This window comes from Vanessa atalanta, chromosome 12 (genome assembly GCF_905147765.1).
Source record: "Vanessa atalanta chromosome 12, ilVanAtal1.2, whole genome shotgun sequence".
Classification (NCBI taxonomy): domain Eukaryota; kingdom Metazoa; phylum Arthropoda; class Insecta; order Lepidoptera; family Nymphalidae; genus Vanessa; species Vanessa atalanta.
In genome coordinates this window covers 4,305,751-4,327,147 of record NC_061882.1, presented here as the reverse complement: position 1 = coordinate 4,327,147, position 21,397 = coordinate 4,305,751, and the positions used below count along the sequence as shown (strand labels likewise).

Here is a 21,397-nt window from a genome sequence, read left to right as displayed (position 1 = left end):
TACCATGTGTAGAATTTCATACAGAGCTGCAATCATAAAATAAATAAAAGTGTATCTTCTTATTTGGTGTTATGATTATAATAACAATATATAAGAGTTCTATTAATGAGGTAGATAATATTACACAGTGATTTTATGACTTGTTCGTTTTTGTTTGTATAATCTTTTTTCGAAAAAACGTAATTTATGAGACTCGGTATACGTTATTTGGTATAGCGATGATTGAGGGGCGTATCACGCTCACGCAAGATTCTCAAACTTGCGTGTGGCGCCCGTATGGCGGCGCGGCGTTGCCCCCGGGTGCCGAGCCGCTGACGCAGCTCGTAAACACTTGTCAAGTGGCCCGCGCAGCCCGAGCTCGGCCAGCAACGACGCGGCCGCTGAGAGCGCACACGTGGACATGTACCCGTATCAACAATGGATTATATATCAGAGGGTTGATCAAAACAGATCCCGCAGCGTGATGTGCGTGGGGCGGGTTGCCCAACTTCGTACGAAACGTATAATTTTGACACGCACGATGAACCCTACGCGTGCGTACAGTACCGCGCGTGTTGCCTGCGCGGACGCATGTGCTTAAGATTTGTTTCTGTTTTGAAACATCGGTTTCGAAGATCGCGAGATAATTTTTTTTCGAATCGAGTTCCAGGGAAGAATTGTGATTTTCCTGTAATGTTTTTTATTTATCTTTATTTTTAAAGGTAAGATATATTACTTTCTTAATTTAAAATACTTATAGTGTATATAGTCAATAGTTTCACCTCATATATTTTTATATTTCGTCTTTCATTTGTTCCATACTTGGACAACACTGATTAAAAAAATAGCAGCGTATTTACTAGGACTTCGCTTGCAATCAGGAATAAGAAAAAGACATTTTTAAAAAGGTTACTATCGAATTGATTAAAGTAGTAATTGGAGAAAGAGAGTAACTATTAAATTTGTTGACGGTAAATTTCGAACCGATTATAATTTTAAGTGTAATGAATTAAGCAATCGAATAAAATTTAAGTTATTAAAACTAAATATAGTAAGATTTATATTAAAACCACATGTAAGATGAAAATAGTTAAATTTTATTATAGGACAATGTCTAGGTCCACCTGGGCTAGGCACATGGGATAGGATTAACACCTTCGACGCCGTGGTTGGCAGCGCATTAATAAAATGTAAGGGGATTTCTAGCAAAGATAATGGTTTCTCATTTGCCTTTAAAAAAAAAATAAACAAAAGTTTTTGAGAAGAAATGTTCACAAACATATTTCAACACGGATTAAATTTTGATTTTCAAACATGGAATTTTTATATTCATAAATTCATATTACCTTATAGCTGAAAATAAAGGATGTCCGACTTGAAATTTAGAATATAAATTTAAAAAAAAATGTTATAAAATATATAAAAAATGCATATATCTAAAATCAGCACCTTAATATAACAATCTAGAATTTGGTCCTTGCGTGTGAAACTATTAGACAAGATATTGTTTTTTTTTCAGAAATATTGGGTAAAACGCTTATCATCTGATTAATTGATTACCAATCATCCCCTGTCGGTGTTGCTACTTCGCGAACTTGCTGTGCCCGTAATCGCTGACATTTATTATTACAGCTTCGATTCTAATTCATATAGGCTAACGGTCTATAGTCTATAATCATCCTTTATTAATGGACTATATAATACCAAATATGTTTCCAATGGAATCGATAGTTCCTGAGGTTACCGCTTCCAAATAATGTTCCATAACTCTCCTCTGTTTTAATATAAATATAGATTTTAATTGTCTGCTTACTCAAGTATATATTAAGAAGATTATTTAAAATTACTATGTATTGTATAATTTTAAAATTTACTGAAATCACTTTTAATTAAAATTAAAACAGAATTTATAAATATTTTGTATTCATTAGGTTTGAGTGTACAAAACTAACAATGTGTAAATATATACCTAATTTAGAAAAGAAGATTTGTTTGTTTAAACACGCTCAGAATCTACCAAGTCCCATTTAAAGAAATCTCTTAGCTATAAATGGGCCAATTGAGAAAGTTTTTAGATTATATAAATACTCGCATCTGCGAGTATATACGGGCGAGGCAGTAGAAGGGCGAGAAGTTAGTATACTTATAATATAATTTCCTGAATTACATCTATGACTTATCTTGAAAAATAAGTTTCTTTAATTAATTATATATATACAGTTTAATTATAAATTATATTTACTTTGTGGTAGGAAGTTTTTAGTGTAAACCCGTCTGTAGGGACGATTCACTCATAATGCATCAAGTGGCCATTTGTCAGTCTAACTACATACTTTAAATAAAAATTGGAAGGTGTTCAACACATTTGTCCAATCGTATATGAACATATTGTGCTAAATAGAATAATAATATTAAAATTTATAAAAAATATTTTTTTTAATAATATTTATAAATACGACATGGCGAAAGAATTAAAACCAAATGTTTCACCAAAAGTGTAGTTATAATTAGATGAGGCGATTCCGGCATCCTATGATCCGCGTAATGATCCTGTCAAATGTCAGTGCTGTCAACGAGCGCAACGTCGGTTAGATATATTAACGAAGACCCATATTTAACGATTTTTGTCTTTTATTTGATACAATAATACAAAATTCACGCTTCTCACATTACTAGTCTAAAGTATACGTACTAAAACTTTCTTCGATAGGCGTTGTAGTTCAAAAGGTTCGGTAGTTTTTTTTAGTTAGGCGGTAGAAGAAAACGTCTCCTCATATATTATAGATGTCATGACCAAGTCAAGCGAAAATTTAAGTTAGAGATTATTGGACTGAGTTTTATAGTACATACGTACTACAAAACTCCGTCTAGTATAAGTATCTTAGTAGTCTGACTATTTTAGCTTGAAACATAGTAAACTATTTGTCTGTAATTAAGACAATTTTACAGTCTCAATAGATTTGAGAGCAAGCTGATATTTAAATAACCTATTATTGTTTATGTAAAGATTTATTTTTTTAATTTATATTGAAATGTTTTACCCTAACTCCTTTATATTGCAGAAATTAAAAGATTTTTTTTTATGACAAATGGCTCAAAATTCGGTGTTCCTAATTGTCTGCATACACTATTATTATTTATATAGAAATCACCATCAACATATAATAATAGACATAAAATGCTCCCATCTGAGAAATACATACGTATGTACGTGTTTAGGTCCAGCTTCCTGTTTTTACTACTGTAAGATGAGACAACATAAATCACGTTGGTTATACGTGACGTGTGACATTTCCATAACTAATTTTAACCACACATAATAATAAGTAACTTAATAATTTTAATTAATTATCTATTGTGAAATATTTTAATAAAACCTCATTTGTTACAATGACGTTACAAATCAGGGCATCGATTGACAATCGAAAACGATAAAAAATCTGATCGTAATTTCAGAAATGTTTACCATACTATCATATAAAAAGTAACAAAATATTATATATGTAAATATATGTGGCTTTATGTGGTTGGTCAATTGAAAAATGAAAGAATAACTAACATTTCTTATCCCCCTTCGCTTGTCAGAGCGGTGACAGTGAAGAGTAAGGCGCGCAGCTGCGGCGAGGAGGAGACCCGCGTAACCTTTGCGCGATATTCCGGGCGAGCTATTTGCGGCGGCGTGCAAATAGCATCGCGCGCCAACAGACCACTGATTAACTTAGACCCTCCTATACTTGGTCACGTAGACCCACTGTCCACCTCGGCTTAGATACTTTAAATATTTCACTTAAAAACGTAATTATACATACGTATATACCTAAAGAGAACGTTTGTTTATGTATATATTAACGACTTACGGCTTTACTTGTAAATGTCTTCTAGCTGATTAGACATAATTGCGAGTCTTCTTCTACGGAATCTGACATCGATGATACATAAAATAACTGTGTGTTAATTAAACGATATTTAAAAGTAAGGTCAATTACGTTAGTTATTATATTTCATTAATAAAAACGCATGAGAGTGAAAATTTGTAAAAATTTTATCGTATATGGGACGTTATATTTTTTAAGCCGGCAAATAGTTAGAAGTTCATACAAGGAGTTAGGTGTTAATCGTTGACTTTTACACGGGTGGCGCCGACAAGCGGTGTAAATCATGGCAAGCTGGTCGGCAAGATCAAAGTGCTTTCTTACGATTATTGTGTAGTCCGGACTTTGTGCCCACTTTGTGCACAAGTACGCGTTTAATTAGCTATATACCAAGACGGCTTTACGACTACAGAGAAATTCGGAATGTATTCATATTTACGCGCGTAAAAACACTTACGTTTGATTCGTAAAAATAATAATATCGAAGTAAGATTTAATTGAAACGTTGATGGGAATATATTTGAAAATAATATAGAAATACGTCAATAGCTGTTAATTTCATAATTTCAAGTAATTATGCTAATAATCATTACTGCATAAGATATCTGCAAAGTTAACATACTTAATTAAAAAAAATTATATTCATTACATAGGATACTAATAATAGAATAAAGTAGAGCATCTAAGAGCTCTTTATTATATTATAACATATATTACAATGAACAACGTTTAAAATTAGGTTTGTATACGTAATTAAATTTTCATTACTTAATGGAATATTATAACGAGATCATTGTTTATGAAGTGATTTTATTAGTAACGTTTGAATTTTGCAATAAATAGTTGCCATATCTTTCCATTGCTCGACGCGCCCGCGCTCGACCAGTGAAGCGAAGCGCATTCCACCACTTTAATCCTGTCGATTCCGAATGATACCTACGTCTATCTATCTGTATATCACGAAACTAAATGTGTCTTTAAATATTTCATAATTTTCAATTTATATCTATTTGATTTCATATGAAGCTTATTAGAAAGTGACCCATTTGAATAGTTAATTATAAGTTTGTCACTATTTCAACCCATTTCAACACTGACGTTGACTTTATGAGTAATAAAAGTTGATACTTAAACGATAACTAATAATAATCATTCAAATTTATTATATCGTTAAATTCGAGTCCTTGTATGCACATGCGATGTGGGATCCAATTTTTCCATTCCAAAGCATTTGATCGGTTGTGTGGTACACAGAGATAATTAGAATTTTTGTCGTGTGCTTGTAATCAGTCTGTGAGAAGACTTTCAGTACAGAAAAACAACAAACACAGACTATTAAATTCCACTTCTGACAAAGGCCTCCTATCTTCTTAGGTTTGAAGTTAGTGCTATCACGCTGTTCCACTGCGGCTTGGTGAATTGATTAATCATTTAAATACATATGATTCTTGGATATTTATTAGTGTTGCCCAGATTTGTAAGCGCGATTTTTGTTAAAGTTCTATAATGTGACAAAATAATACGAGAAGTAATTATTTTACAATAAAAATAACTATCCTATAATAAATATACTTGTAACATTAGCTAATAATTAAAATATTTTTTTCTTGTTAAAGGTTTTATAAATGAAAAACGCAATGGATGCTGGACGGACAGTTCGTTGATGTGTTTACTGTGACAATACAAAACCCAAACACTTAGTGCATTGTGTGTTGTGTGGTGTAAAGTGCGCCTGGAGGTACTGGTGTTGCTGGTGTGGGTTCAAGTGCTAGTGCAGTATGTGCGAGTGTGTGTGCGGACTGTTGCTGCTGCTCGCTGCCCTACCGGCGCTCGCTGGTATAGTATAATATTTTATATGAATCTTGCATCTTTATGTTCATTATACTGCACTCACAGTTATATGTTGCCAAACAACAAAACCAGTGTCAATAAAAGCATAAGAGAGTATGGTAAATTGAAAGTGTGAGGCGATTTAAAATTTAGATTTTTGTAGCTATGATGAAAATTGATTGAATTTTATATTATGTAAGTTCGTATCACATTAAAAGCTATAAAGGTAATAAAGGTATGTATAAAGTGTTAAAATAGCCGTGGATGTGAGGCGCGTAGGGCGGTCGCATCCTTCCCGCCGCTGCCGTCCCGCGTCGCGGCAGAATTCTCATAAAAGCTTTTATAGGCACCGCGGGGCCACGCGCTGTGACGACACTGCACACATGGCGCTGATTTGTCATGGGAATATAAAGTATCCAAATTATATAGTTGCGGGCATGATACTGCATCGCTTGAGTATTCAATCAAAATTATTTTGTTTCATTATATCTATGATCCGGCTTAATACGGCGTTACTCATCAGATTTAAAATATGATCGTACGTAGACGATATCCATAGGTATACAAAGATCCTTTGTGTGGATTTTTATTGTAGACAAATAGTAAATGTATAATAGTATACTTCTGGACTGGACATATATTAATATCAAAAATATAATAAAATAAAGCAGGTTTTCAAAGGTATTTGCGAAATGAGAGTTTGTCAAAAGATCTTTTGTAAGACGATATGTTTGCAAGGTAAAGATGTTTGTCACCTAAATAGTTTCTACAGCTTTGAACGTTTGTAAAATGACCAGTGGCGATATATTTTTTGTCACCAAATAAAATTATAAAGTGAACATGAGTGAACGTGAGTCGAGATGGCCCAGTGGCTAGAACGCGTGCATCTTAACCGATGATTTCGGGTTCAAACCCAGGCAGGCACCACTGAAATTTCATGTGCTTAATTTGTGTTTATAATTCATCTCGTGCTCGGCGGTGAAGGAAAACATTGTGAGGAAACCTGCATGTGTCTAATTTCAACGAAATTCTGCCACATGTGTATTCCGCCATCCCGCATTGGAGCAGCGTGGTGGAATATGCTCCAAAACTTTCTCCTCAAAGGAGAGGAGGCCTTTATCCCAGCAGTGGGACATTTACGGGCTGCTAATAATGTGAACAAAGGCGGACTTATCCCTTAATAGCTGAATCTTCTACACAGCCTTTGACAGCTTAAAATAATGAACAAAAATGATCCTACGCAATAATACTTTAAGAAGAATTATATGTAAATAAATAAACGATAAGATAAGATACCATAAGTATACATATATAAATATCATATTATTAGTTATCATACCAATACATACATAATCAATACTAAAGATATTACATATATATATATATATATATATATATATATATATATATATATATATATATATATATATATATATATATATATATATATATATATATATATATATATGTATATATTAGATATAAACACGGAATTTTAAATGATAATATTATTGAGTTTTAAAATCTTTAAAATTTCATATGTATAAGATTTCAATTTTATCATTAATTCATTAAAAAAAAAAACAAACATGCAAATAGATCGTGAATTCCTTGAAAGTTAGCGTAAGTATGATAGTATTATTTTATTGTAGATTACAGTCATAATTCATGTTAAGTGCGTAACGACAGGGAAGCAAGAAGGCGTGGGACACGGTATATAGCCTGTCACGTGCTCACGTTATTTTGGTCTCGAACGTGGACCAGAATATTTGCTAGATCTCAAATATTTCCGTGTTCGTAATAAATATCAAATTCTCGCCAAACACTACGTATGGACCGTACACAGCAGGCGTAAAAATGATCTATCTCAATCTAGGCCAGTATTCTAGCCATTCAAAATATATATCTCTATTAACATTTAGCTCATGGAAAGCGTCCAAATGTTTTAAATGAGATTTTTAACGGTTTGCAAAAATTAATTTAGATGTTTAAATATTTATTATTTATGCAATGTATTCTATGTCAACATAACTGTTTAATTATGTTTTATGAAGTTAGTTTATTTATGTTCGTTAAATATATTTTTGTATCTGACTTTCATTATCTATAAGGCAATTAAATGCTTATAAATATTATTGTAATGTAATATTTTGGAGCTTGATGTGACATATATTAGTAGTAGGTAACGCCCAACATGCGTTGCCGACTCTTGACTCTTTTGTTTGTAAAAGATTATCCGGTACGAATTGCGTTGAAATATTATTCGTGCTCAAATGTATACCAATAGTTATGGCAAGATACAACAATTTTATAATATAAAAAAAATCATATTACCAGCCAGATCTGCAAACAGGAAATTTGATTGTTGACACTTTAGGATATTAACTATACCTTGTACTATCAACGCGCCATCATGTTTAGAAGCTAATATGTTATGTTTTTAGTGTCTGTAGACTGACTCACTAACTCTTTAAACCGCAATACCATAATATTTAGTACAACTGTTTGCCGGTAGAATATTTTATGAATAGGTGGTAACCGGTATCTATCCGTGTGCATAAAGTCTTACCATCGAGTCAAATATCAAATATAAACATACTGGATATATCTAAATACATTATCATTTATTAATAATGATAACGATATAGATACTTAATATATCTGAAAACATTTATTCTTTTTAGTAAACAGATAAGTTTATTTTTATAGTGCAATTAATTGAATTTGATATTTGAATATGCGTCACAGCGTCACCTAATACCGAATATAGTTAGTGGTGTTAGTCGCAATAATGGGTATCCGATGATGTCTCATCTCGAACATGATCTCTTGTCACGAGATGACGGACGGTGCGCGGTCGCAATACGATCGACACGAAGCAGCCGAGTTGATCCCCTGCACTCGCTCTTCATTTATTTTTAACCGATGTTGTTTTGTTCTAAATCATTAGAGCATTCGGCATCTTGTTTGTTTTTACTTGTGTAAAATGTTAATGAAGTTTTTCGTGCAGGCCGCAACATAAATACTGAAAGTGTAATAAATACTTTAGCATCGACTGTTGAATATATTTTAAAATAAGTTTCGTAATTAAACTTCGTTTGTATGAATGATACTAATTTCGTGAAAATATTTATTACTTTACAAACGCTTTAATGTCTCAAAGATACGTTGAGGTGGAATGCAAATATACCCAACCCAAGGTTTTTTTTTGTGGGATAGTTTGACAGCGCTTGTTTGAACAATTTACATATAAATTGCACGTAGAGTAAATAGCATCGCCTTTATATAGGATGTACGGGATCGGAAACGTTTATAATATTTTTGAAATGGATTTTTATGTTTCGTACGTTTGATTGATTTATTTTTCACATTCTTGGTATGTGTACGTTCTTACCGAAAACCAACTTTAACTATTTTTCCTTAGTACATTTGAGCTAAAAAAAAAGTAAATTTAATTATATTCGTTTTTAAAACATCTGTTTTATTGTATACAAAAAGGTTTTAATAGATTTAATTACAATAATTGTATCGGGTGTAATAATAGAGGATAATAGGAGAAAGGAGGAAGTTGGAAATTTGAAAATATTAATAAACATATGACACAAAATACTCATGTACTAAACATGTGAATCGATGGTAATTTTTCAGAGTGAGTCAGAACCATCGCTCTCAGCGACACGTGCCTGTGCCGCGCGCCCTTCACGCCCACAGCTCGCACGCAACGAACGCACTTCCGACCGACACATATAATGAAATAAACACATCGAGTGCGATGATTTGGCACTGGAATCTGGAGATGGTATTCAAAATAGAGGAAAGAAATATATTTTTATTACGGAGTAGGCGAAATGACTTAACTTCCCTCGTTCCGGTGACTCAGATCCGCGAGCGTTCGGTCCAGATGTCGTTAGATGATTTCATCAAAGGGAAGCAATTTCGTCGGAAACAAATACTCGTTTAAATACGAAATAAGTATAAATATTTAGTTTAGTTTCAAACAATTACTGAGATGAGTCCTATAGAATCGTCTACGTTTCGAGGCCAAGGATGGCTCTTGTAGAGTTACTCAGTGCAAAGTGTGCGAGAAAACAAAAGAGCGACCGATTAACGTCCGTTGTAATATCGATGTTTGGATCGGTCTTTACTCAATAACTCACTATTAGTGTGTAATAAACAATTGTATACAACACATCATAAAGGGTAACACAGATTGTGCTTTGTTATCTTAACGTTTGATCAAAGAAATATCCCTCAACGTGAATGTATTAAAACGAGTAAAGCTTTTATGGGGCGTCATCGTTTCGAAGCGTATATTTACATCGGAAACATATAAGTAATAATAATAGTCATAGGTTTAATTATTTTTGAAAATATGTCACAATCTGAATCTATTTAATACGTATTAATAAAATACATTCTTTATGTCTTTATGAAAATGTTCAGTATACAATGATCTCTATTAAGGTAAGTAATGGTCTATGATAAAGATATATAAAAGCTATGGAAGGGATGAAATTAAAAGTAAGAGTTTATTGTCCCATCCCTATTATACCACACTTCCATGCGGGTTGTCGGTTGCTTGACAATGTTTCCTTTATTCATTTCTTCGCTGAGTATGAGATAAATCACAATTAAGACAAAATAGTTACGCGGGTTTGAACCCGTGATTTTCATATAAGATTCTAGAGTTCCTACCACTGTGTCATTTCGGTAAAAAATAAATACTCCGTTTAAATAACATTAGTATGATATTGTGTATACTAAGCGGATCTGGACGGCGCCTAGCGACCGCGTAACGTAAACACGTTTAATTGAGCTCTTTCATCTTCCCTGGTTGACTAACAGCACTGGGCTCACTGTACACTACACATGCGCACACATTGTTGTATTTTTTACTTATTCAACACTTTTAAACGCGTCCTTCACTTTTCATCACTTTAGTGATGATGATGTCCTGATCGATTTCAACCAAGGCGGCCCATATCAAGGGAGACTATACATCTGCTAAGGCCTTATTAAAGCGCACAGCTTCCGCGAACACAAGTGAATTTCTCTATCCCCGCTCTTATAACCCGATGGGTCGGAAAAATCAACACAACCAGAAATAGTTCAATCGCATACCCAATGGTTATCCGTGCTTCCCGAGGCAAAGGAGTGTAAACACAGTCCAATCCCAAAATACAAACTTCTATTAAAAATTATCTGTAATCAAAACTTTAATTTTATAAATTCCAAGAATAATAATATAATATGAATAATAAATAGGAAAAAATTACAACGCATGCAAAATAAGTTTACAAAAGAAATTACTGCAATAATTTTAATAATACTATTAATTTGTTACTATTATAATAATTCAGAATGTACGTGTGACGCCTCCCGTTAATTTGCTTTGCTGTGTTTACTCACTACAATGCTAATAAGCGCGAACTTGTTGATTTGCATAATAATGTTAAAGATTTATTGTCGAAGCGAAAGAGGGTAACATCAACAAGTACACAAGCAAGAGCGCCACACACGGCGTGTACCTCAGTCGGTGGTCCCTTTTTGTTCGCATGTGGTACAAATTACAATGAATTATAATAATTTTTAATACGAGGGCAATACTTTAATACAAATTATAATCACATCCCTATATTGACGCCGTTTTTAATCTTTTATAATTGGTATAAAGAGTTAAATGTTGCATGCTGCATAGTTTAAACAGTGATTATATTATACAAATAGTACTATTTTCGTTCGTCCATTTTAGATGTACCTTCGTTTACCTTTTAGTTTCATCTCTGAATAGGAAAAAAACAGTTCGGGTGCGTTCTTGATAACAAACCGCTTGTAAATAGCTGGATACTATTTGGAGGATATCCTGATAACGCTCGGAAGATAAATGCGAGTGGGCCGTTAGCTATGTTTGTGTGTCAGCCTATGTATAAATATCGCGAAGCTGCGATGAAGCGTTGAAATGTTAATAATGCGAGGCCGGTCGTTCCCACATCCCACCCGCACCTACACACGCGTAAGATCGCAAAATCACTAATATCTTTCAGGATTTTTTTTCGTACAGAATTGTTGAATTTCATATTATGTGAATTTTCAGAAAACAATATCTTGACAAATACCTTCTATAATAAAAGTATACCGAAATAAAAGCTTAAAAAAATATATCTTCCAATAAAAACGATTTCATTATTTTTGCAATTGATGAAATATGCTTTCAAAGATGGCGATTAACGCTAGCCTCCCCTTTGGGACTGGGACTGTGAAAGGGACTGTGAATGTACGCTCACGGGCGACCCCTTACTTATTCCAATTAAAAATCAATTATGTGAATTAGTTTTGCAAAGTCGAACTTTCCTATACAAATGAGGTTGATCAGTTTCTATTAAATATTGATTATTTTACATTAACAGACAACGTAAGACAAGTAGTTTACACTCGCATAAATTCGCCTTGGGGTTTAAACCGACCCTAATGTAAGGCAAACTGGTAATCCTTATGTTAACTAAATCCCTTATAAATCAAAATATTTGAAGTAGTTTTTACTAATATTTGTAGAATGAGCTGCCAAAGTAACTTTCAAAGTTATTTAGTATAATAACATTGTTTAAATGTTCATTATGTTGCTTGTATTTTGGACATATTCATAGTTTAATTTTAATAATCATCAATCAAACTTTTTTCTTGACATCAATAAGATTTACGAGTTAATTATTACACTTCCTTTTAAGATTTATAAGAATTCCTTAGAAATATTTATATTGTTTTTCAAATATTTTTTGTGATTTTATATAGTGAAGTTCAACAATGGTGATGCTCATCGTTGTATTAACGAAATATCCGCTTAACTTTTAATTCAACAACTACTTTCCAAGTCCATTGTAACATTAAAACTATGGGCATTGCAATATTCGTTGAAATACTGTACATTACATACGAATGTAAATACCGTGTAGTGTAACCTCACACAGTCGAGGTGATTATTCTTTTCATGGGCAGAATTTTATGATTGTTACACCCTGTAAATTTCTTACTGCTTGGCTAACACCTCCTCTTCCTTTTTGGGCGAAAGCTTGTAGTTAATTCTACCACGCTGCTCCAATGCGGGTTGTTGGATACACATGTGGCGATGTTTTACTTCACCGCCGAGCACGAGATGAATTATAAAAACAAATTAAACACATGAAAATTCAGTGGTACTTGCCTATACTATATCCATATTGCAATATAATAACAGCGGTTAAGATGCACGCGTTCTAACCCACCGGGCCATCTCGACTCTTATTTATCATGTTATTAAATTATCTTACACTTTATAAGTTACATTAACTTTATTAGAATATTAATTATAGCGAAATGTAGAAGACTGTATTTTTATATCCATTAATTATTTGTTAGTATTATAAAAAATAGTAAAAAGTAGATAAATTGTCTATGTCTCTACTTCTCTATAACTCATTGTCTTTGATTAGTAACTATTATATTTGAAAGTACGCCAGACCCTACTCTAACATAGGGTATATAGGGTATATCAAATGACTCTGTAGTAAACAATAGGATAATAAGGTAGTTATAACAAGAGTTGTAAAATATAGAGTATTACTATGCCATAATGTATATATTAGAGTAATCTTACAAACAAATTACAATCTGTGTCACGTAAACACATCATTAGAACAAGTAATGCAACAGGAAAGTATGCAGGCCAACGCAGTTGAACATATTTTATGATCGTTATGCGATCGACTTGGACGACTTACGTTGCCTATTGTACCCTGCATTAATTAATAAATTAATTTTCTTAGTACTAATACAATTGATGACTAATAATGCATATTTATTTTATATAAACATATATAAGACAATGGCTTCACTTTGAGATGCTATATAATACACTGTGTTTTATACTTTACGCACTATGTAGGTTAAGTACAGCCTCGTTAATTTACAATTTCATTCCATTTGATGTGATGCTCTTTCCAGGATACCGATAGATAATTTAATATGAATTTATAATATTTTGAAAGAAAAAAGAAACTACACCAAAAGATTTAGCAATTAAGGCTACGTCAAAGCAGAGCACATATTTAGGTTAGCTACTTGTTTCTAAGTGGAAACTTTAAATTAATACAGATTCGGGCAGATTTGTCATTAATTTTAATGATCCTCTAAAATATGAATTAGTATAAGAGACTCGTTTCAAGGTTCATAAAAATCTATATTGTAATCTATATTCAAATGGGCCAACGATGATACGTCTTCGGAATTTCGTATTGCTAAAAATGATTTTCGACCATTACCGCTCCATTAACCCTATGGTTAGTGGAACTTTAACGGTAGAACCTGTGTTCTATGACGTTAAAGACTTTATATGTACGTTATGTTTGTAATTACACTGGCCGATGAATTCTCTGTTGAAATTTTTTCTTCATGTTTGCCTGGATACTTAAATATTAAAAGTAATAAAAGTCACATTGATGAGTTAGCACTTTATATTAAAAACAAATGATTTACGTCTTGACATCATTCTATTTTACGTATCATTTAGAACCGTTATTGTTATTATATCAATCCTAAAATTTCTTAATTTTTATATGACCTTTTTTTAACCTTTTCTGGGATTGTGTAAATAATAATGATAGACCAAAAACAAAATATGGGATTCATGTTAATAAAATGAGTTGATCAAGAGCATGGAAGTTTAATTAATCCAGTGAGTATTGTGATCAGTACAATTGTGCAGTGTTGACGGTGTGTATGCAATATTATTTATAAATATGTAATTTTAATCCACCGATTTCTACTTAAAGCTGATTTATTATAAGCGCCATCTTTACAATTTCCTTCGAAAGCGTCCGATTTCATTCCTTTTCCTAAGTACATTAAACCAGGACTAAAACGTTCAACGCCTTTACAGTAGATGGAGTTACAATTATTTAGTAATGAAAATCTATTCAATACTAAAAATAGTATTACTTATAAAATATAAGTAATATTTACTTTATAAAAAATAATTTTAATTACATATTAATATAATTCGTAATATTATTGGCGACTTTTATTTTTTACCTACAATGTTTGGATTAAATAATTATTTAAACGTTTTATATAAAATGACAAGTAAGATAAAGTGTATCTTTCATTAATACTTATATTACAAAAATGCCAAATAGTTACAAATGAATAGTTTTGCATAGTTATAATAAAATCACTTTCCTGTGTTTGTTTTTAAAGAACTCATGTTAGATCTACTAATCGGATGGAGATGGACGTTTTTATTATCACATAGTTTACAGAACAGATACAGAATACGTTGATCTTAAGTCAAATCTGGTCATGCACATGTATTTGTATTTATAATTAATCTCGTGCTTGACGGTTAATGCGATATCGAGAGCAAACCTGTAAATACCGTAAAAGACCGTGGAAGATCGTGGTGGAATAATAAGCAAATTGGCTACATAAATGATTTTTCTCTTATGCTTTCACTTACTGTTCCTCAATAGACTTTGAGTTCTCTTATTTTTGAAATCATTTATTTATACCAGCAAAACCAGGCTGTTGATACTAGTCTTTCAATTGATATTAACCAATAGTTATTAATCACTCATACCTATATCCTTCTCCGTAAAAAAATACTTTAGTGGACCGAACCCTCATAAGTTCAAACAATGTCGAAGTCCATTCATCTGAATATGTTATGGTCTATTAATCGGAATAGCTGATATACTAATATCCATTTACATTAGCGCAGTGAAAGAAGGGAATTCTTGGTATGATATTGGTTAAATTATATTGTGTCTTGATACAACTGTATTTGTATTGTGTTAAATTTAATCTTCTATAAATATAAGTAGAGATTTATGATGGTCTCAATTAACTAGGTCGAATTACAATGAAACATAATAGGTATGTAGAATAGCTAGTGAAAACATATAGTAGTTAGCCATTAATAGCTATATTGTACCTTTCGAAAAATCATTTATAAAGGGTCACCTAGATACAAATTGAACTTGTTTCAAAAGTTTTTTTTAGAATGTACATTTAATTTAGTTGAGCAATTCAATTATGTCAAGAAATTCCCAGTAGCAGCTCGAAGTTAGAAGTTGGCAGTTCTTAAATTCCCATGTCTCGGAAAGTAAATAAAAACCATTGTCCCTTCGCCTGAACTCTTCGGTCGTATTGTTCCGTATCCCATCAGACTATGTGAGTTATATAAAGATTGTCACCTTTGCGCACGAGTGCACTATAATTCTCTTGCGTATTTAGTTAGTCTTAATTAAGAATGGCCGCCGTACCCAAAATAGGTCAGAAGGACATTTTACTAGCACAATGAATGAAATTAAACACAAATATTAGTTGGTAATTTACAACCAAAGTCAGAACTTTATATTTTGCAATACAAATTGACTTAAATTTGAGTTTGGAACAAATACATTTTATTTATACAATAATAACGTATCATTCGCTTGTCATTGTTCAAATTATTTGGTGACGGTGCAGTTTGATATCTGTCTGATATCCACTCTTCATGGTAATGCATTAGCTTGTTAGTGGTTTTCCCGCCACTAAATGAGATTTTGAGGCGCTATTGTAGAAGTACTGATGGCATTGTAAACGCAACCAGTTTAAATTATTATTTAGTTGGTTCTATTTTACTCTGACCGAGATCACATGACCATCTGTTTTGTTATGACATGTTTTTGTTTTGTAGTTATTTACTTATCATATTAATATTAACGATATATAATTATATCTTAGGTCCACGCATCGCACCGGCAACTACTGCTGCAGCCGGTCCTGCGTTCGATGTGCAGCAGCAAACCGCATTGTTGGCGCGTGTGGGCGAGGCTGTTGCGCTGCGCTGTCGCGTGTTACACCTAGCTGATCGCGCGGTACCTATTATATTCCTGATATATCCTACTTTTTTTTTAATTATTTTTTAATTCATCAGCGCTTAAAGTTTTTTTCTGTTAAATTATATTCTTATTTTATAATTAAATTGTTAGGAATATTTGATTAGGAATTTTCGATGGTAAGTGCAGTGTACTGAATTTTATATACAATTAAACATAACATGAACTCTTTTATTTAAGCATTGTCTAAATCTGATTTTATTTTGATGACTTAGTAGATAGACCATAGTTTACGGAAAATTGAAATAAATAGATTTTTAATTGTGCTAATAAGCAAATGCTTAAACAAATGTCTAACATGACAAACATATAGATATAGAGCAATGGTTCTCTTCTGGGCCCCCAGTTTTGCGCAGCGGTGGCGTATTAACTAACTAGTTATTAGTATTACTATGGTGGCCGAAAGTATTATCTGTTAATTGAAGGAAGCGTTTAAATGAGGTACAGCATAATAAATTACTCACAAAGCTTAAAAGCAATTAAATTTATTTCAAACATTTTGAGCGGATCGTCTAGAACTATTTACAAGTCAAAGTATACTTTATTATTATTTTTTGAATCTTCAGTCACATACCGAAGACTTAAAATAGATTAAATATCTGTGGTCTAGCATAGAATAGTCATGTGTAATCAAAGTCATGTGCACCGAGAGATCGCTTTAGATGCGCGCAGTTCTGCGGCGCCCGAGTTCGCACGAAGCGGCGTAACTCGCTGTATACTAAAAATAATCAATGCCAATGTCACACGCTTCCCCACGTGCTTCGGATGTCCGTTCGTTTGTCTGCGAGCTTCCGCTCAGTGAATCACATGAACAACCCTCGGATTATTTACATGTGACACATTAAACTAAACCCTTTCATCGAAATCCTTTTGATGCATAAATCAACAACTAAACCAAATAATGTAGAATGATCGAGCTAATTCATGATAAAAGTATAATTTATAAGAAGCCATTAAGCTTGTTAATAGGTGTGTTTTTAAAAAAAACAAGTCCGGATTTTATTGGCGACGTTAACATCTAGAGTTTGAATGGAAAATACAAGTGACGGAACATAAATACGACTCGAATCTAGTTGCCTTATTCAAAATATGCGATATAAATCGACAGGGGAAAATAGGCCGCATTAAAGTATAGGTCGGTAAGTGGTATGCGAAGCAGGAGATGACGTGGTGCGTGCGGACTGCGGCCACGGAAACGTTCGCGAATCCTTGGAGGGACGTCACGCGGCTAAAAGTGGCGACTCGGCGATGTCGTGCGGGCGATTAGAAAAAGCCGGTCATCGACTCGCTCCCAATATAGCGGCACGCGCGCTGCTTCCCGGAAGCAGTCGCTGCCAAGGAGGATTCGCGAGGGAGTAGCGTAGCGCTAGTACGCTAGCTAGCTACGACATAATAATCGCCACCGTACGATGTCTTCATAATTATTTTTTATAGTGCTTCTTCCTGAAACTATTTGTATATTCTAATAATTTAAATCCACTTTGTAAGAAAGGAATTTTATTATGTGTCTTATTCATTATAAGTCTGAAAGTTATAGGAATTTCAGTTTTTATTCGTTTTCATATTTTGAATCATCCAACTTTCAGTGTTTTAGATAACAGTAATAAGTGGATTAGTTGAAGTCGACATATATTCAAAATCACTTAAATCAATTTAATTTTTTTTTACATTTCATCAGTTCTTTAACTTTTTTATATGCTGTATTTTAGCAGACTACAATCAACATAACAGTATATATTTAGTAACACAATTTTTATAACAAATGTTGATGAATCCTTTTAGTAGTTTACTTATGAAAACATTTTCCCCTAGGTGTCATGGGTCAGGTCGAGTGACCTGCAGATATTGACGCACGCGGGCGCGGTATTTACTGCCGATGCGCGCGTATCGTGCTACGAGGCTCCGGCTGGGCCTGGCGTAGGAGACACAGGCTCGGATGAGCTGCTTGGTGATATTCTGACGTCACGAGACGACACTGGCCGTGTGACGGGTGCAGTACATACGCTGCGCATCGAGAGGCTACGAATGAGCGACTCTGGCAGATACGAGTGTCAGATCAACACAGAGCCCAAATTGAGCTTGTTTTTTAATTTAACAGTAGTAGGTGTGTATATGCAACGATTGCAATTAATATTATTCAAGCAATATGATATGTGATTTATATGTTACTACTATGTTTTTTCTAAAGATCCGGCTCGAAGGATCAAAAAATGTATGATTTTGTACCTTACAGCTTTAACAATGTAATGATACGCAACTTATTAAACTTTCATTAATAATATTAAATAAGCGGTGGGCTGATAAATGGAGGAGGCTTATATCCAAAAAGAATCCATATCAAATACTAACAAAAAATTACAATACCTTCAATTTTGTTACTAAAAATATGAAATAAAAAAAGTTTTATTATTATTATTAAATAATTATACAAATGATGAGCACATTTCGTATGTTTGAAATACGATTTTCGTAAATTTTTTCGTTAGTTAAAATAATCATGATTATTGTGGAATTGTAGACGTGATCTTACTTATTTTTTATGTTTATATAATTTATCTTATCTCAGCAGAATCGGCGTTACCGGTGGTATCAGTACGCGCGGTTGGTACTAACGGAGGTGCGGTGTGGGGCGCGCCTGGTGGAGCAACGAGGCTAACTTGCGAAGCTCGGTACGAGGTCACACATAGCTCGGCGGAGTTGCCAGCAGACGTTCTTGCCGCACTGCCACCCTTGCGCATGCGTTGGCTGCATAACGGGATAACACTAGATCCACAGGTATATTAATTATATATAAATTTACTGTTTCAAAGATTTTCAATAGCTATTCTCGAGGCATAATAAAACTATATATATTTATTTACAAGAGGTTATGTTTAATAAAGACGTTATACGTTGTTGAGCAGGGTTCTCGTGGAGGCATATCACTGGATACGGAACGATGGGCGGGCCGTGTGGTGTCTCGGCTTACGCTGGCGCAGCTGAGCGCGCTCGACGCGGGGCGCTACACGTGCGCGGCGGCCGACCGTAGCGCCACCCTACTCTTGCGATTGCAAGGAATGGACGACCAAGACTATGAAGCAATAGGTATATCAATTATTATTTCTACTGTTTTATATGGTAGATTAATGCTTATGCTTTGAACATTCCAAATATAACTGAATCATCTGCGAGTTCATAAAAGCTGTGCTCAACTACTGATTTTTTATTTAAACTGAACATATAAATAGGTCTATTACTGCTACGTATTTTTAGTTTACATTTTCTACTGAAATACGTGTCATTACACGTGTATACATTTTAGTTGCATTGTATTTAATGAGTTCTCCGTTAGTTATTTGGGTCACCTCGAATAATAAAACTCAAAGATTTAACCGCGAAGGTCTCTCGCATTATTATATATTTTATACTGATTTTCTTCAATCATTTGTCTTTCTCGACTGAAAATAGTTTTGGATACATTATAAAATAGGTATTTTGAAAAGATCTGTGTAGTTTGCCAAATATTTTAGCAGCTATGAACGTTATTAACTGCTTAATTGTAGAGTGCTCACGTGCTCACGTGTCGAGGAAAAGTAAATTTAAAATTAGTCTTCATGAACAAAGGGATAAAAATTCTAAAAGTAACAAAAAAATGAGATAAATGTGCTAGAAATTAATGGAAACGGTTTTACATTAAAATTACTGCCGTTGAAGTATCTTACCACCTAATAAAGATCGCAGTTAAAGCGTTAATTTTATTTCTACATTATGCCAAATTATTCAACTCTAGCGTAATACAATATTAGATAAAGGATTGTAGGTACTCGTTTAGACATTCCTATACAAAGTCACCACCATCCACCAGTTAAATTTCCAATTCCAACTATAATGGCGAGTGAGCCATTATAGTTGGGCATGTCCAATCCCATGGTTAGTGTAAAACATTTTTTATACTACCCTATATTTGGGCGAAGATCACCTAACCAATAGAGTAACATTTGTATTCCTTTAAAAAAACACCTACACAAAAATGTATTCGTCTTTAAATAATTAACTTGATTTCCTGTTCTTATTTATTTAGAGAGTGAAATGGAGACCATGCAACGTGATCAAGCCGTAGCGCGAGTGAGCGGGAGTCCTCGCTCACAAAGGGCGCCTTTTGCAGCGCTGCTGCTGCTGATACCACTGGTTCTCACGTGACGACGCCTGCGCACTGCGGCGGTGTAAATCTTGTACATATGGTTATTTATAGAATGTAAATAAATATCGGATAGTACGCTGATGTTGTTTCAGTTCATAAATTACACCGAGGTTTAGGTCGCGGGTTGCGATTATTGGCACGCCGTTGGCAGTCCGGCTAGTTATAGCGCAAGAATTAGAACGGTTATATGCCGAGTATTTCCCAATCCTAAAAATAATAACACCTTTTTATTTATTTTATCGATTTAATTATTTCAAAGCAAATATATTTACAGTAATATTAAAAATAGTTTAAAATTTATATTTTATTTGCGTAAACATCGTTTAAGTAGGTATAAGTAACGTTCTATAAAATTATAAACCTTTTAAAAGTAATAGCCAAACTTTTGAACTTTGAGAGTTTACTGCTAATAGAGTGGATGTATTCTAGGGACATGTAGTTAAAGAGAGTTAGAATCCGTTTAAACTTTTTAGATTATTTAAATTAGATAAAAATAAACGATTTTAATACACCAAAACTTGGTGAAAACAAGGAAATCAAAGAGATCTTTCGATATACATTTCATAGTATAGGCTCATAAAAATCAGTTTTGAATTAAATGTAGAGCTTCCACCGGTTCGGAAAGT

General features: G+C 33.4%; 1 protein-coding gene across 3 annotated transcripts; it reads left to right on the top strand.

The window, feature by feature from the left end:
- Positions 1 to 347: 347 nt before the first annotated feature.
- LOC125067751 lies at positions 348 to 20,825 on the top strand. 3 transcript variants are annotated; one of them, XM_047676496.1, is made up of 7 exons: positions 348 to 701; positions 5,468 to 5,687; positions 16,437 to 16,570; positions 18,404 to 18,695; positions 19,161 to 19,366; positions 19,492 to 19,675; positions 20,652 to 20,825. In XM_047676496.1, the coding sequence occupies exons 2-7, from the start codon at positions 5,630 to 5,632 to the stop codon at positions 20,768 to 20,770; spliced, it is 993 nt and encodes a 330-aa protein (XP_047532452.1). In that variant the 5' UTR covers positions 348 to 701; positions 5,468 to 5,629; the 3' UTR covers positions 20,771 to 20,825. The 3 variants fall into 3 exon arrangements, with proteins under 3 accessions (XP_047532452.1, XP_047532451.1, XP_047532449.1); XM_047676495.1 differs by having other exon boundaries at positions 19,158 to 19,366; positions 19,495 to 19,675; XM_047676493.1 differs by having other exon boundaries at positions 19,158 to 19,366.
- The last annotated feature ends 572 nt before the right edge of the window (positions 20,826 to 21,397 follow it).